The sequence below is a fragment of the Embiotoca jacksoni genome, unplaced genomic scaffold (genome assembly GCF_022577435.1).
Source record: "Embiotoca jacksoni isolate LCO1_2020_lvr unplaced genomic scaffold, fEmbJac1.0.p SCAF_10, whole genome shotgun sequence".
NCBI lineage: Eukaryota > Metazoa > Chordata > Actinopteri > Embiotocidae > Embiotoca > Embiotoca jacksoni.
Window position 1 is genome coordinate 18,511,302 of NW_027185230.1, and position 19,009 is coordinate 18,530,310.

General features: G+C 41.3%; 1 protein-coding gene across 2 annotated transcripts in view; it reads right to left on the bottom strand.

The window, feature by feature from the left end:
* Positions 1 to 19,009, bottom strand: part of pappaa (pregnancy-associated plasma protein A, pappalysin 1a) — an 82,060-nt gene that overhangs the window by 43,786 nt on the left and 19,265 nt on the right. For both annotated transcript variants that reach the window (XM_069171532.1, XM_069171524.1), the window contains exons 7-10: positions 15,478 to 15,979; positions 7,759 to 7,887; positions 7,525 to 7,616; positions 4,643 to 4,839 (exon numbers count right to left, since the gene is read on the bottom strand). In XM_069171532.1, coding sequence (XP_069027633.1) covers positions 4,643 to 4,839; positions 7,525 to 7,616; positions 7,759 to 7,887; positions 15,478 to 15,979 — 920 coding nt within the window. The remainder of the gene's footprint in view (positions 1 to 4,642; positions 4,840 to 7,524; positions 7,617 to 7,758; positions 7,888 to 15,477; positions 15,980 to 19,009) is intronic.

The following is a 19,009-nucleotide window of genomic DNA, read 5'->3' on the forward strand; positions in this document are numbered from 1 at the left end:
GCTCCTTTTTTAACTTATAGCCTCTTCCTGGCCCTTTATTCCCTCTTTATGTTTATTCATCTCCCACACACACATAAACACACACACCAATACACAAACAAGCACTAGGAAGGCAATGATGGTACATATTGTGGGATGAATGCTAGTGGTTAACCAGACACTAACTCCAGCAGAGAACTTTACTGTTATTTTGGCTTTGTGTCGTGGTAATGACATTTTCTTTGGAGTGTGGTTGAGTCAGATCAAAATGTTTCCGTGTGCCAAGTTCCCAACAAGAAATGTCTCTATTATTGATCCTGTCAGGCATAAGAATCTTGCTGTCCTCATTTAGTATCATGGTCCTTGTAACTTCACTGAAGTTTAGTACACAAAAGATTGGGTGAGTGACAAAGAGAGAATAATTGAGTTGTAACCACATTGTGAATGCTATTTAACCCAAGAGCCAGTCCAGCAACAGCTTAGGTACTGGCAGGGGACTCTTAATCTTATTTATGCACGGTCACTCAATGCTCTCAACAGTTCCTTGAGAAAAGAAACTGAACAACATGTCACATTTATACATCATTGACTTCAAGTAGAAAATTAAAAAAAAAAAAAAGTGTCCAACCGGAGGAGAGTTGTAACAAATTACATTTACTCTATTACAGGTACTTCAATAACTTTTTTCAGTAATTTGTACTTGTTGGAGTGGTTTTAATGCCACTTTCTTTTCACTCTTGAGTACATTTTTGGAGGTAAATCTGGATTTATTTATTTTTTCTTACTTTTTTAACTTTTGGAAACACGCATTGTGGTACTTTTATTCATAAATTATTGTATGCATTATACAGTGCACATTATGAAAAAATTCTGATGGTCTGTTGACCTCAGATCTGCTGGGACTCTCTTTTAACATGCAGCCATATCATGACGTGACTGTTTACAGTGCTGTGGCAGACTCAGATAAGACAAAAGATCCCTGGCTTTACTTTTCTTTCTTACTTTTTTTACTTTTCTTGTCCAATGTTGGAGTGCAAAACAGGAATAAAAGCAACGAGTTATCTGAGGACATGAGGAGGAAAACAGCCAAGCATGAAAGACTGTAAGACCAGCCCTGTGTAGCTCCATGTTCCTGTTTGACCACAGTTGCTAATATTATTAAAATGTTTAAGGCCTTTGGGACCAAAGCCAATTACCCTGCATGGAGCTGCATCAAAGAAAATTGAGGGATAGTTTAACTGGTGGAAAAAGAACAGAAGAAAACAAAGCAGGTACAAGCTGACCTCCAGGATCATGATACCGCAGTGTCTCATCGCACCATATATCACTATTTGAGTGAAAGTGGGCTCAGAGAAAGAAAACCCAGGGAAATTGCACTCTTTGTAAAGAGAATACAAATGCCAGACAGCAGTTTGCTTAAATACTTAAAGACAAATCACAATGGTTCAATGGAAATGTCCTTTAGACAGATAAAACAAAATTACAGCTCTTTGTTAAGTCACATCGGCTCTATGTTCGCTTAAAAAAAAAAAATAAAGCTTTCAAAGAAAAATAAAAAATCCCCACTATGAAACATGGAGTAGGCTACGTTGCTATGGGGTTGTTTGCCTGCATCTGTGCTGAAGTGGCCTGTTATAAGTCCTGATCTTAAGCTATCGAACGTTCATGGAACGAAGGGGAAACTTACAGTTGGGAGAAGGTTCCTATCAAACCTGAGAGAGCTGGAGAAGTTCAAGAAGAGTGAACCAAACTAACCAAGAAGTGCAGGAAATATTCGATAAAGCATCCCAATATTTCTGTGCAGTCCATTTTTATTTGTTGTAGTATTTAAAGCAATGTACATCGGAAATCAAAAGCAACATGTCAGTTGTATTAAATGTGGAATAGAGAATGCAGGAAGGCAAATAAATTGTCACTTTCAACTTATTCCAGAGAAAATTGTTGGCATTCTGTTGTTTTTAAGGGGAACGGTGTCAATAATTTCAGCCATGTGTGTACAAGCTACAACAAAATGACCTCACGAGTTGAGTTCATAATTACGCCTTGCACCCTGGCAGAAGTCATCATCTCAAACCTCACAACTTTAATATTGATGACGTCATCTCTACGACCCCTGCGACCCCAACAGCTTTCTAACTCCACGCGGGGGCCATACATGACTCTGTATCAGCACAGCTACTTGGTTTTTTACAGACATTGCTCAGAAAAAGTGCATCAAAATCTCAACCAAGTTTGTACATCAAAAGTATACCATGACAGGTAACCATGCTGCTCAGAGGCTACTTGGAATTTCTTCAGTGTTATCCCGTCAAATGCCTAAAGGCCTTTCACATCCCTTTCCACCAACAGATATTCAAAGTCACCCAGGAAAATTGCAAACACATCCTCAAACTGAGAAGACAACAACTCTAGATAGGGAATGAGATCCAGATGCCTGACAAATGACTCAGTGGGCATTCAGTGACAGATTCCTGCTTGGCATCAAGAGTAATTGTCAGTGAAAACAGCAATTCAAATACCAAACAGCAATGCATTACTGAAAGTTCCTCGAAGATAGGTAACATCATAAAAAGAATTGTTTTGCTACTTATCAGCCTCTGTAGTGTCATTTAATCATTTAAACTGTATCCATGAACTAAAACAAACCTACTGCCTGGTCTCAGTCATCATTGCCACATTAATGCAATTGCACAACTGCTTAGAAGAATAGGCTGGAAGAGGATCTCAACTAAGTGTTTTGAGGCCATGTTATAATATCTTTGTTTTCCCAGTAACTACCATGTGCAAAAAAAAAGTCTGTAAAATCATGTTGTCCCAACCGTCTGCGTGCTTTTTTTTTTTTTTTTTTGTGCTCAAAACTGCAAGGACACACATAATCAAAGTTAATTTGGGGTTGAAGAGATGGCATTTGATGCCACTGTAGTGCATGGTAATGGAGTGGAAACATAAATGTTAGTGGTTACACCAATTGAGGACAAAAAAAAAAAAAATTCTGATGTAACAGTGTACTTACAAGCTTTTCAGCTCACAATTTACTGGACAGATGACAGAGTGTCCGAGAATGTAAGGGAGAGACAGAGAGAGATACGACAAGACCGTTGTGTTTTTCTAACCTGTGTTTGCATATTTTCCACACATGCATAGGCACTTGTGTTTCAGTGACCTTGTAATGAGGTGATCTCATCACATATGACCCTTGGGGAACAGTGTGTTCTCCACAGTAAAAGCGCTTTTTGTATGAACAATGTGTCCTTCACGGCAGAAATCCTTTCCTTTGGTTATATGGACATGTTCCAGTGGTGTCTGATTCCCCACAGAAAATGAAACATCTGCAGTGTTGTTGGTTGGTACACTCTCCCTTTTGTGCAGAAAAACAAATGGTGCCATATAAATATAAAATGCACTGAATGGTTTCAGTTAATTGTTCTTCCCGTGTCTTAGCAAGGCACCTGACCACAGCTGTTGAAGAACAACTTGTTCATTGGCTTTATAAAATGCATCATCAGCGGTGGGAAAAAAAGAAAAAAAAAAGAAGCTCTACAAGCAACACACACTTCCAATTTCACATGCTCCTCAGAAGAAAGAGCACTAACGATGTAGATGTGTTCAACACAAAGCCTCTCCTCTGGAAGGTTCAAAAATTCATGAGCGTAAACAATATATTGATGCCACCAATGCTAACCAACCAACGCAAGAACCTGCAGAATGTTTGATTTATCTGGTTTGAACAAAAAAAATACATTGAAAGCCGGCAAGAAACTGAACAATAATGAATTGAAACGATGAATAGGGCTTTAAAAGCAATAGTACACGTCAACAACATGTCTTATCTTTCACCATCCATATTAGGGAGAGGGGATTAAATAGGATTGAGGCTAATGCACTTCTATGTGTCCGAGGCTTTGTGTGTGTGTGTGTGTGTGTGTGTGTGTGTGTGTGTGTGTGTGTGTGTGTGTGTGTGTGTGTGTGTGTGTGTGTGTGTATTTGTATTACTCATGTTGTGGGGACAAACATCTGCATAGACAGTCACATCGTGCTGACCCACCTCCCTTTTGGAGATGAAAAGCAGTCCACATAATGTAAGTCATTGAATTTTAGTGTGAAGACTTGTTTTAAGGTTTAGGGTCGTGTGTGTGTATGTGTGTGTGTGTGTGTGTGTGTGTGTGTGTGTGTGTGTGTGTGTGTGTGTGTGTGTGTGTGTGTGTGTGTATGCATGTCTCACCCTACTGTTTTGGGGACTCAGCCCCTTTCTGTGTTGCAACAGTAATAGATCGATGCATCCACTGGGCTTTGGTGGAATCAATGGCTTCTTCTGCTGTCTTCAATAAGCATTACTTTAATGAGAGCAGCAAACTTCTGCACCCACGCTGGGAGACATCTAATCCAAGGTCCCAATCTTACCTATCTGGTTTTGCATGTGCCTCAAAAACTTTCACATCATCAGTCTTTAAAATAATTTTGCTGAGAAAGCAACATTTCAAAGTCATTAAAGAGTGACAGACAATTGAATGTAAGGCAGGAATATAGCTGATGGTTATTTTATAAGACATTTGATTTCTTGTAGAGATATGGAGGATATCAAATGCTTGTTTACCTCTGATGTGATAAATTGTGTCTTTGGCAACTGTAACGTGTCGATAGGGCGAACTATGTGTGGTCTTACCTTAGTAACAGCAGGATATCCAGCAGCCACCTCACCAGAGCAGTAGGGCTTTTCTTCATGGGAAACTTCGACAGTGGAAGCCCACTGGTCCAGGAAACCACTGGGGGTGTAGAGGCCGCAGTCTCTCACGCTCGTCTCCCGCTCAAAGTCCTCGCACACCCCATCGCCATCATAGTAGTAGCACATGCTTGGCTCCTCTGCAAACGAGAAGAGAACAGGAAAAGATGGAACGTCAAATGAGTAATGTATAGTATGAGTGACTTTTTAAGAAAAGAAATAAAAAGTAAATGGTCATATTTCCCTGCATTTCAATTTTGTCTAGCATGTCCTTGTTTGTACTAAGCCATCCAGTTTTCACAAACTCCAACCTTTGCTTCTCACTCCCATTCTTCCATTTCTTTCTTTTTTTTGTAATACTTTATCTTTGAGAAAACATTTTTAACCTTATTTCTCTTATTTTGAGGAGGGAGAGGAGCAAGCAGATGAAAACAGGGGAGGAAGGTAAGGTGAAAGCAGGAGGGCAAATTCTTGTGGGTGTCAGGATATATAAATGAAGATGAGAGAATATGTTGAGGCCAGGAGGAAAAAAGAAACAGGAAGGAAGAATGAAAGAGATAAAAATGAGTGCAGGACAGACAAACACAGAGAGGAAGGGGGGGGGGGGGGCGTGTGTGTGTGTGTGTGTGTGTGTGTGTGTGTGCGTGTGTGTGTGTGTGTGTGTGTGTGTGTGTGTGTGTGTGTGTGTGTGTGTGTGAGGGGGGCAGACAAAGTCAAGGGGTAAAGAAAGATACAGCAGTATTTTTTCCAGACATCCCACCCTGAGTTAAGGTCTGGAACTGAAAGCTTGTGGACTGGAGGAGAGGGGAGCAGAGCAGGGAGGTTGCCTGGGCCTCATTGGTCTCAGCTCTCAGCTAAAGCAGCGTCAGCCGGTGGGGTTCCAGTTAGGGGGAAAGGCGGCATTCTGTGCCAAGTTGGCCGGGGCCTCCTCCTCGAAATTCCAGCCATCCCCAGCACGGCCAAAAGCTCAAGTCGGTTCTGTGCTCTGGCGATGGTAAAACGAGGGGCTACCGAGGGGGGCATATCGAAGAGGCTCCCGCCACTCACTCGGCAGGAACAGAGGCGAGGAAGAAGGGAAGAGTGAGACGGGAGAGACGAGAGGAAGTTCAAACAGCGGCTCGTGAGAGGTGCGGGGATAATGTGAGCTGAAAAAGAGGTGAAGTGATGAGACGGTGTTTTTGAATTTGGACAAGGGCAGAATAGACAGATGATGGAAAAGTGGGAAGGTGATTGAGTGCATGAGCATAAAGAGAAGAGAGGAAGTGAGAGAGGGGTGAGATGAACAAACATAGAGACAGAAAAGACATGTAGAAACTGACAAGTCTGATTTTTGTTATGTTTTTTTCAAAACAGCATCCTGAACTATATTTGACAACATGCCAAAGAGGGGAAGAGTGAATCACTTTCGTGGTAGTGGAAATATGTGAATATTCCTTAAGAAAGGCAGATTGCTTCAACTTTATGCTTCATCTGCACCTGTGTTTATTATGGCTTGGAGCCCTATTGAGCTATAGTCACTGATTGTAACTCCAGGTGGGGTCATGTGAAAAGAACTTGTGAATTTCATCAGTTGCAGATATAAATCAGCTCAATCGTGTGTGAACAGCTTATTAAAGCTCATCCAGATTGTAACACCCCGAACCTGTTGTGTACTTAGTGTCGATTCTCCATCCAACACGCTGACAAGCAGGAACTCGCTCGCACATACAGACAGATGGACAGAAGGTCCCATCATTATAGTGTCAGATTTCTGTGCAGAAATTCAGCTATGTCAGACAGTGTCAGACACACACACACACACACACACATACACACACACACACACACACAAACATGCACACTGCAGTTGGTGGAAAAACAGCACAGCCAATGCAGTCATCCAGCAATCTGACAGGGATTAAGTGGCCACTTCTCAGAGACTCACACATGTGTGTCCGTGCATGCATGTACTGTACATGCACAAACACACACATTCACAAAAGCGGGGGAAACTGATTGTCAGCCAGCAGGAGACAGGACAGGAAATCATTCATCTGTGCATAAAATAAAACAGCGTACAGTAGGATATGCCACTCACTCAACTATGTAAAATAAGATTACACTCAGCCTTTTAAAAATAATGATTTCCAGATCCTTTTTTTTTTTTCCTTCCTTTTAACAAGAGGTCAATGTGATCATGGTATCTTCTGGTATTCTATTCCTTCGGGAAAAGCATGAAGTACTTGAAGTACACCCAGATGATGTATGCCCAGATGATGTATGCCCAGATGTCAAATGTGTTCATTCACAAAGTGATTCTCATTGAAAATTCTGCAGCCGCTCTTTCTTGTGACCTAATGTAAAAACCAGAGTGAGTGAAATCTGAACAGACAATAACATCACTATGTTCACTATGAAACTGTTGGTCATGTCTTAAATTTGGTAAATATTGCATGTATAGGTCACTTTTAGGCCAGTAAAACATGGTTAGAAGTCAATACTAAAGAAATTGTGCACAAATCAGCAGAAAAGAAAATATTTTTCAATTGATATTTTTAACAGGAAATCATTTAAAATGAAAAACCCTGAATTAATTGTGTTTCTACACAAGAAATGCCTTGCGATGTATCATAGAGTGGTATTCATTCACAGCTACTGTTATGTAATACAACAAAAATCTTTCCTCTGATGGCAGTAGAGTAGTTCAGTGCTCAAAGGTGCACCGACAATAAACGAACTCTCATCTATTTCCAGTATTTCCTTCAAAGCAATTAAAAGCAATTAACCTGCAAATGCAAACATTTCTAATATAACTTTAAACAAATCCTTTTGTCCTCTTGACTTACCAACACAGTTGAAGAGGGTCTCCTTCTTGCACTGACTGGAACAGCCATCTCCATTCATAGAGTTCATATCATCACAGTCCTCTCCTTTGGAACTGAGACAGCAGGAGGAAGTACTTAGAAAGCACACACACACACACACACACACACTGACAAACCAATAAATACCAAATAAAACACCATTTGTTTTATATATCTACGTATATTTTGATGACTTGTATGGAGGTGCCTGGTTACCTCTGGATGCGTCCATCCCCACAGTAGGGTGCCCCGAGTTCGTGCACCAGAGGTGGAGAGGGCTCACTCTCACTCCGGCTGGAGATGGTTTGGACCTTGTAGGTGTACACGACATGCGGCACCACGTCCCTACGCAGAGAGCGACAAAAAACACGGTAAGTTCATGTTTGAGGTGGAGAATTTAAAGTCCTTGAAGGAATGTCAAACATGAAGAAAGGAGCAAGTAAGTAAAAGATGGTACACCGAGGAAGAGATTCAGACCAGGCCTGTGGAGGACGGGTTGGGAGGACTGCTGCTCTGTTGGCTGGTGAGTGTGTATGTGTGTGTGTTTTCTTTTAGTATCTTATACCACTAGCCAACACAAATAAAAGCATCTGCCTCAGTACACACTTCCACACATCTACCTATCTGCTCACCCGCTGACACGGCAGTCTTTGCCCGCTGTGTTCGTTTTGTTTCCCTTATCAAAGTGATTCAAGGAACCGTTGTGATGAATACACAGCGCAGAGGAGAAATATTGGGGTACTACTCACTTTGCCGGTGTAAAGTCGCCATGATGGTTTCTTGAGTCACCATGATAAGGAAGTCTGAAAAAAAAGTCTGAAAGGAAAAAAAACATAAATGAGAAAATCAAAACCATAAACAAAAAAAAAAAAATCAAAACTATAAGTGAGAAACCAAAACCATAAGCAAAGCAACAAAACTCCATGAAAAAAAAACAGGAAACAACAAAAGTGCAAGCGAGGGTGCTTTCATGACGTGAATTATCCTAGTTTGATGTCGAAGACTTACTTTTTCTTTCTGATTTCTGTTTGCCTTTACATATTACTTTGATTATAATCAGGTTGGACTCTGGCCTTGTTTTAAATACTGGTTCTGAATGAGAGATTTCATGTCTTCTGCTTTGACCTTTTTCAGGGCAGACATTTTGACTCGACGTTGTAGGAAACGCACAGGTGTATTAATGATGGCTGCTTTCCACTTAGGGGAGTTCCTGCTTGTTGTTCCAGTGTCATGGCGAACTCAGCCATCCTTAACACACCTGTGCTTTCCTGACAGTGACAAGTCAAAATGTCTGCTGTGAAAAAGTCTATTGGCCACGAAAAATAGATTCGTGGAGCTCAGGCAAGCTTTGCTTGTTTTAAGGAATTAGTTTTAGTTTCATGTTATCAGGTGTCTTAACAGGAAATGGAACTCAGAACGAGCGTCAGAGAACATGTAAAGGCAAACAAGGAAAACAAACAAAAAAACTGATAAAGGGACTTCACATAAGCACTCTCATTTGCAACTGTATTGTTCAGTTTTTTTTTTCCATTTTGACACTTTTTTTTTCCTTTGCTTATAGTTTTGGTTTCTCATTTCTAGTTTTGATTTGTCGCTTATGGTTATGGTTTCTCGTTCATGGTTCTCTTTTTTGGCTTTCAGAGTTTTTGGTCCCGTGTGTGTACTTGAATTACTCATGTTGTGGAGTCATAAATCTGTTTTCACAGTCACATTGTGGGATCTTTACTTCCTATTGGGGACAAAAAAGCATGTCCCCATAACATCAATCAATAAAAGGTGAAGACTTGGTTTAAGTTATAGGGTAGCTCTAGATTAAGGGTGGATGGTAGTCAATGTGAGGTCTTTGGAAGTGGAGGAAACACACCGTGTGTTTGATTTTGATTCAAGCTCTTTCTTATAAATTGTGCAATATCAATTTCTTCTGTTTTATTGTTTGTGTATTCTTGTGAATTATATAACCATCTGCATTGACTGTTGTCTGAAGATTGACGTGCAACCGCCAGAGTTTCCAGCTATGGCCTTCAAACTGAAAGCGAGGTAGACAGGCATAAACCACGATATCTAATGCTGCCATATAATCCCCCGTGTGAATGCAATGCAGCACAAGGAGCAAACACTCAAGCCAACTATCACAAAGTTTCAACCCAAGGTCAAAAGTTAGTAATCAAACCAAGGAAGTTCTTGAAAACCACAACCGTTTGTTGAGCACATTTCTGATTAGTCAACTATTGAATAAGAGTACCTGAGCAGGTATACTGCATACCTATATGCAAATATCTTCCACACGTGAACACCCTGCATAATATGGGTAAAACCCTACAGTGTGCATGTTTCTGTGTTTTCTTGCATATGTGCTCTGCTTTTTTGGTTTCACGCGAGGAGAAAGTGTCGTCTTCATGACATGTCTGACGATGGTCCACGGCTTTTGTTTTTTCCCCTTCATCTTTATTTCTTAATGTGCTCAAGTTTGTTCATAACATTCCCAACAGACAGACCAAGTTCAAGTTAGCTGTTCTGTCTGAAATATAAAAACTGACTGACCTGAAGATCAAGAAAAATTTAAAAAAAAAAAGAATTTCCCAACAGCCAAATTCATGCCTAAGATGAGATATTTATGTTGGCTGTATTATTATCAACACAGAATGTTTGACCTGACAGACTCTCATCTATACAACAGTATGTCCTGTTCTGCAATGTTGGCTCATGCTGGTGCAACTTGAGGCGACACTCAAACATGCCCCCTCTAATTGAATTAGTTTAGCCCCTGAAAAAGTCAAGCAGTGGGAGACTTTTATCTCTGAGAGCAAACACACAGAATAGATGGAAAAAAGAGCAAAACAGATCCTGCTTTGAAAGGAAGCTCACACATTTCCCTTCTGTGGAAAAGCAGATATTCAGGCGTACTGAAAGCACAGAAAAGTAACAGTGCTGCTTGATCAGGCCACAATGGGAGACATGGACATGCAAGAACAAGCAAAAAGAAAAAGTTAAGTATCTAGATCTGAGTGAGTAGGAAGTAAGGGAACATAGACAGCAGCAAACTGAAATCAAATCTTTTAAAAGACAGATCAGGAAAATAAGTGATGATTTTTCATCACTTTGGGTTCTAGAGAAGTTGTATATGTAGGGCAGGAAACATGAGGTTAGCTCTCCCTGATTACATTGAGATTTAGTCAAATCTTTAACAGGTATTTCACAATTATAGCCACAATAGGGCTATCCCAATAGCTTTGAATAAGTAGCCAGTTACTGGAGAATTGGAGACCAAAGACACCAGAAAAATGTCAGCATTGAATGCATGTTTACATTTTTCTGACAAGCAATGTCTTGTAGTGGTGTGATGTTGGTCCACTGTCACAGTAAGACAAAAAGTGTTTGGGAGGAAGTGAAGGTGAATGCAGCAGCAGAAGCTTCGGTACCATCCTCAAACTACAAAACACCAAAAACTGGGATGCCTGCTACCTGCTTGGTAATAAGGCCTCTGCCCTGTCACACTTTGTGACCACTCTGTGGTCCAAGATAAAATGACAGCACGGCTTGTTTTATATCTCGCACCTCGGTCACAGAACAAGCACAGAAACTCTGTAATGAATACAAGAAGACCACAAAGATCAGACTGCTTCTTAACAAATTAAGATGTTCTTTTAGTTTGTCACAGTTTAAAAAGGTCAAATCATTGTAAAACAAAGTAATTCTAAACAGACTGTGGAGTAAATTTGAAATATGCAGACACCCAAATTTCATATCTACAACTTGTTCCACAATTGTTTCTAAAACTTATTCTGGACTGAATGTTCAGTACGTTCCCTGGCCGTTATCATGCAGCTCTGGTTCTGAAGGGGTCAATAGGTCTGCACCTCATGGTGGGATGACAATGATAACAACGGTTTAAATGTGGCTTTCAACCTGTTCCCAATTCGGTGCATGCTTGATTTCCCCTGACCTCACTGCTACTGGTCATGTTATTTGCAGCAGGGAAGATTGAAACAGAAGAAGTGGTCCAGATGTATCACCCGCCCATGAATTCTCAATCCCAAAGAATTTGATGAGTGGGTAACTATGTAAGAACATGTATTGATACAGTACAGTACATTTGTGAAAGAATTAATGACCAGGATCAACTTTAGGTCCCCTTTGATGTGGTACGATGGATGATATACAGCGATACGCATATCATTTCCAGCACCCATCCAGAATTCATAAAACTCCACTTTCATCTGTATTTTATATTATATTATTTATTATTACATATTATATGTAACTGATTTGACACACAACTCAAACTACAAAGGACCGCCTGTCACTGTCAAGGTGTCACGTGATAACATTTCATCATGGGTGTTTCTTTGTTTATCCAGACATTCGTCTCAAAGAGGAATAGAGGTTTTATCTCGGCTCGCCCCTTAAAGTCAGACACAAGGCCCTGTAATATGCCTTCAAAGGTATTTTGATAGCACCAGGTGATTACACATAGAAGCATGTGCAAATGTATGCGCCTGCTACCGAGTGCAAGAGGAGCATTAGTGTGTCTGTGTTCATCTGTGTGTGTTCCTGCCTTCACTGATGTGTGCACTCGGCTTATGTGTGAGCATGCATATGGATGTGTTTCCATTCTGTAGCTCTTTGTTGTTCTTGGCTGAAAGATCCCAGATGAGAAAAACAGATAAATATAAGTAAGTTGAGAGAGAAAAAAAAAAAACTTAGATTGAGCTTGAAAGATCAACAAACAAAGCAGTACTTCTTTTGTCTGTTTGGCAGCTGACACGCATTTGAGGTTTTACTGCTATTCATTTTACACCTACAGTATGTCTAACAAACTAATGCTATATGTTTAGAGCTGTAAGAGATACTTTGAAAGAGACATGGGCAAATGCATGCCTTAAAGAAGGCCTCTGTGTTACCAGAGTCTGCAGTTTCATTTTGCAAAAACAGCTGCATTTTTGTGATGTTGACACGTCATCAATTGAACTAAACCAAAGATGGACTGAGAAATATCCCATGACAGTACTTTCTTAATCCAAACCCTGAATCTCGGCTTGGATCCAGGTCATCCAAAACACTTCCCTGTACTCCTGATAAGACTTTCTAAATTGTAGCTAATGAGAACAGTTTTATCTTTACAAAAAAAAAAGGAGGCTGCAATATTCAGCACTGCAGCCTCTGTCCAAAGAATTCAACTATTTTTTTTAAACATATTAACACACCAAGAAACTTGCAAATACACTTCTGATACCCAGTTTCTTTGGAATAAATCCAGTTTGTGCCCATAAATGTAAACAATATGTTTGTCTCCTTTTCTACACTGAGGCTCGTCAACCTGATTTGAAAAGAAGACATTGTTGAGAAGTAAAATCAATGAGTGTTGAGAAGGAATGAAAACTGACACTAGTAGTTACAGTGCCAATTGAAATATACACTGTATTCTTGTCATTATTGACCTTGCAAGTGGTCACGCATTTTCAGTCTCTCCTGGAAGACATCCACGTGGTGCACTCGTTCGTACAGACAGAAAATGATCGAAATGTCGTCGGGTGAGCGATGAAAAGAGAAATCTTGACAGAGACATTTCAACCTTGTTTACTTTCTCAAATCTTTGTGTGAAGTGCTTGTGAATGTTAGATAGAAAGTTACAGGTTTTTAGGACACGGTATAGTGTGAGGAGAGAGGGACTTAGACTTCTGTTCAACCATTCAGCAAAACCATTTCTGAGCACTCCCGATGACAACTGATGGCGCGCTGGAGTTATGTTCCCTTTTAGCCAGAAAGTGTGAAACACAAAAATTCATCAAGCAAATCATATACACAGTATTCTTCTGAAGAGGAGATATAAAGTAAACTGAGTTCTCAAGCAGCAGCAGACTTGTCAGCAGAGTTCCTAAAGGGACAGATGGTGCCTATATGGTGGAAGTTGTGCAGGACCAGGATGGAGTCCGATTACAGAGGGGTGTGTGGTAGTAGTGATGCTGGGGGAGCTGTCCCATGCCTCTTTTGGCTGGGAGGTCTCCTACCCTCACTCGTCATACTTTCTTGACCCCTAATGTTCTCCTTCATCACCTATTGCCACCCACCTGCCACCCCCTCCCCCAAAGCCTTGCAATGATTTACCCCCAACTGGTCCAACCTCCCACCCTGCATCTCCTCTTTACCCGTCTTACTCTCCACCATAATTTACTCTGTCACCATGACCTCCCGGCCGTTAGCCATTCCAAACAAACCACCACCCATGGATGGAGCCAGAGGAGCCAAGATGTCAGCCGTTCCTCTTACTCGGTTTGCCCCAGCTCAGATGAAGGCCACTGGCTTGACAGCAGAAGGTCAATCATGCCCCCCAATCCCCCAACACACACACACACACACACACACACACACACACACACCACCACCACCACCACCACCACCACCACTACCCTCCCCCACCCAACCCAATGGAAACGGACGACAAAAAGAAGTAACTTTCAGTGGCGGTCAACAAAAGTATTTCAGCAGCTGGATCCAGGCGATCAAACGGAGAAACTTTACATTGGATTTGTGGCATGCAAAAACATCTGGGTGAACTTTACTCATCACCATGTCAAAGGCTACGTTTGTTGTTTAGCCGGAGGGTGTAACGGCTCATCAAACTCACACCACAGAACAACAAATGTCTTACCTGCTGGACTTTTCTTTTTCTTAGAGTTATTTGTTAAGGAATGGCTGAGCAGCACCGTGCAGCAGAAACTGTTTGTATTTCACTTAATTGGTTTCAGTGGTGACATAATCTGCAAACAGACCCGAGAGCATAGTAATACACTCATACACACAACGTGCCTGCATCACTATCATAAGCTAGATTTTTTTTTTTTTTTGTCGGTACACTGATTCTTCAGTTGGATGAGCTTCAGATTCCGATGGCTAGAACACACATACTTACTTGCAACAGAGCTTCTCTGACCATCTAACAGAGACAAGATCCCACATGCTCTCACAACAGAAAATAGACAGCCTTTGCCACTGACCACTGCCACTGGAATGCAACCACAGCTAGTGAAATACACCACAGCAGTAAAACTACCTACAGTACATCAATAATCACTGAAGTGCGCCAAAACCTCCAAATAAATACATCCCTGCAGCAGGCAGCCTTCCACAGATGCTGCCATTCAACCAGGCAGTTGTGTACGGACACTTCATGGAACTTAGATGTCATCGCTCCATCGTGCATAACATGCATACTCACCCTTTTGCCTCTTATCAAGCACTTTCCTTCTCATGTGAACCACGCTGTAAGCACGATAGTGAGATGGCATAACACGCAGCGGTGCCATGTATAGCACAATTTTTTTAAAGTCAGCACATTCCATGAAAGCAAAGCACTAAACTCTCACCACAGTGTGCAGATAATACCTTCAACAAGCCATCTATCTGCCCTTGCTTTGTGGAACATAGGAAAAAACAAATGTGGGCAACAACTGACCTGTGACTTAGGAAACAAATGTTGGGCAACAGATTGGAAACTACAGAAGCAGTGGTGGCTTGCTAGCCGTCCTGGGGGTATTGAAAAGGATATCTGGTATTACAAGAAAATATTTTTGTGGATAGTCTCCTCAGATAAATAAACACCTTTTACTGGCATGTCTAACAATCCCTAATTACATCACACTAAAGCAGGAAGCTAAATGGTAACCGCTCAGCAATTCTCAACTTCTAACAGAAAACACTGTCTGTAAAAACAATTGTTCCAATGTATAGTTCATCCTTTACTGGGAACAATGGCTGGTCTTTTTAAAACCTTAAAACAGACCAAAGATATATTTTATATCCTATTTAGTGATTTCTCAACACAGGAACGTCAAGGGGAGCAGAGTTTTATGCATGGTGCTGAAACACTCGGTCACTCATGACTGATGTAGAAGCTTGTGCACGCATACAGAAATATCCACCTACCAGGTGACTCACCTGTCTGTGTACCGCCGGGTGGGTTCACTCAGCATCAGACCATGTGGTGCATGAGTGAAGGCTGGCTGGCGCAACAGGCGGTAGCGTAGTGGTTGGCAACGCCTACAAAGTGAGCAGTCCGGCTTGGAGGCCAAGAGAGTGGCGTCAATCTCCAGGTGTTGCTCCATGGTATAAAACTGTACCCCGTACACCTCCTCCTCTATATCCAGCTTCAGAGTCAGTGCGGTGTCACAGAAAACATTACTGGGGCCGAGTGAAATGTTGTTCCCGCTGACAGTCAGGAGCAAGATGTTATGGATAGCGGGCAGTGCTGTTTCCTCGGGACTAAAGAAGGTGACCCACACGGTCAAGGAGTCGGGGACCAGTGGGTAGGGGAACTCTAGCTGAAGCATGCAGCCCTGGAGAGGGCACTCCGACAGGCCGACAACGCCTTGCTCGATCCCTGCGTTGGGGCTCCAGGTGCGCACACTTGGCTCACAAGCTTGCTCCACATCGGGAGGTCCTGTGGGATAAAATTACAAAACAGAAAGTGTCACACACACACACACACACACACACACACACACACACACACACACACACACACACACACACACACACACACACACACACACACACTAACAACAGCGAAGCTTCAAACAAACCTCTGACATAACAACATACTTAACTTGGCCATTTTCTTCACACAAATGAGCGATCATTAAATTACGTTGAGAGGTGCAATCAATCGTTGTAAACGACGATGAGCAGATCGTCGGATTCCTTTAAAGATTCAAAAATTTCTCTGAACAGGTAAGACGGTCTTTTCAAAATGAGTTTCAAATCTAACAACATTTTTATGAACGCTGGCAGATAAAGAATTTGCAGCGCTGATCGTTTCGGTGTATCTACGGTTCTTGCGACATCGAGGTTGAGGTGAAACTGAGAGTTCATTGTGAGTCCATCTGCAGAGGAAAGGCAGAGCTGAGGTGTGTACCTTCTGAGAGGGGCCCTGTGCAGGGTTCTCACTTCAGCGCAGTCATTACAACCTCTAACAGTCACACTCCAGCCATATTTGGAGTCCACACACAGCTAACTCGCATTATCCCAAGTGACGTACACCAACATTCATCAAGCACTTTTAGAAGCCAGCAAGCGGCAGACACTATGTTCTCCCTCGATTTCCTTTTGTGCATTTCCAAGCTGGCAACCAACGAAGCCATTTGCTAACCTCATTTCTGGGCACCGTGCAAAATTCCAGTGTTTAATCAAGTGAGGACTGAATATGGTTTCCAAGCCACATTATCTCAACACATTTATTATTGTACTGTAAGTGTGTGTGTGGCCAGAGTGGAGGTGAATTAAAGAAAAGAGAAAAAGAGTCGGAGAAAAAGAGAAGAGCGGGAGGGAGAAGAGGGGAAAGGGGGGGGGGCTGGAAGAGAATGAACTAAGGTACTCGAAGAGCTTTGGCTTTGCTCGGATCATGTAGTCCTGGCTTTCTGGGTACATTTTCATTGAGTTTGCAAGGAAAGGAGCTGTAGCCACTGAAAATATTTTGTAATGTCAGCTGTTATGATGGGCCCCACTCCTGCTCTGGCACTGCTGCTAATGTGGTTGGAGATTTAAGAGGAGACAGAGTAGGGGTGTCATCCATTGTGTAACCTAAGGCAATGTAAACTGTATTTCAAACACGGAAAGATGGAGATTTGATTGGCAGTACAATTTGTGCAAGCCAAGGGGGTTTGAATTTAGCATCAAAACTACAATGATTTATAAGTCATATGTGCTTATTTGTAGATAAAACTGCTACTTACAACAGGTCATCATAAATTACAATGAGAGATTGAAAATTAAAGATAAAAACTCTGTTTCAATAATGGCTCAGTACTTCCCATAGTGTGAAGGCACGGGCGGTATCAAAGTGACTAAATCATCCAGATGTAAACTTTGAAAATGAGCCATTTAATCGGTGTTGATTACCGGTCCCATCTGGGTATTAATCTGTTGATAAAAAAAAAACACCCTTATGGGAAAAATAATGGAAATATTCAACTGGTAATCTACCAGGAAACGAAAGTCGAGCAAATGAAAGTCGGCTTTAGTAAAAGTCGAGCAAGAGTAAACTTTTTTGCTGGACATTCCCTGCATTTTTTCATTGACTAATGGAAATGGCATAGCTCCATCTGAACACATCTTTCTTTTAATACTTTAACATATTGATTAGCAGTAATAGCATCCCTTCATCTAATTAATTGTTGGAGCTTCAGTGGGGTTAAGGGTGCAGAAGGATATGAGGGTTATCATTTTAAACATTTCTTGGTTTGTTCTTTATTTTTTGCATTTTTAAAGCAAGCACTTCAACTTGAACCTCCACTAGCAGCCGAACTGCAATTGTTGTACTCTGATGGGGTGATTATTCTGCCACATTTTTGACTCATCAACATTCATCTATTTATAAAGTCTTCTGTCAATGAGGATAACATAGGGTGATTCCATAATCTGCAATGGTGCAAACTAGTTACCTTAATCTTTCTCCTGTACAGGTTAAAATACTGATTCTGCTGCTCTGAAGTTCAGAAAATTAATGACTGATAGTTCAACCAACGGAAATCCGGTGAAAATGAATCTGTTGAAGTATAACTTCAGGATGAATGCTGGTGCCTGCTCGCTATCCAGTCTAATTCCTCTGCTCGAGAGAATCATCCTGATCCACAAAAAGTCCAGAGAGCGGGATGAATAAACAGACGGGGATATGTCCGGGCATGCACGCTTTATGCTTTCTAAGAAGTGTCTGGCTCTGGCTCTCACTATCGATGACTCACTGTCACACACTGTTACACACTTCCTCACTCAGAAGGCAGACATCAACCCCCTCCAACCGTTTTGCCGTGAATACAAACAGAGAGACACTTTGCAGACACAGAGATGCACTTTATAAAGGCAACAGATAATCTTCGCTTTGGGATTCAGTATCACAACACGTTGCTTTCACAGTTTTTTGGGTTGTTTTTTTCTCTCTTCACATATGGAGCCGATGACTCTGGTATTTTTACTTTAGGTACACGTCACTATCAGCAGCAAAGACACCACAAAAGTCAGATGAAGTAAGAACCCGATAAGGAGGGGAAATCATTGTGTGTAAAAGGTGGATGGTAAAATATCAATAATCAAATGCTGAAGATAGATGTTTCCTAATTATTCATCAATTTATTTTACTTTTACTATAAAATTGACCAAAGAAAGAAAACTTTACGTCGAGGGATCCTTTCGCTTTGTCTCTTTGCACAATAAAGAGTTACTGTTCATTAGGGGTGAAAATGTTATAATGTAATGAATATCCATTCAGCGGCTCAGCCATTACACTCAGTATTGGCAATTGTATGAAAGCATTGAAAGACTGAGTGATTAATTACTCAGGGATGGCAGAATATGAGACATAACTAACTAATTAATTAGAACACTGAGTCAAATTAATGTCATTATGATTGTTAAAATCTTTAAATTATCTTTGGCATCTACATGATGTAGCAGTTGGGGACGATGCATGTTTTTT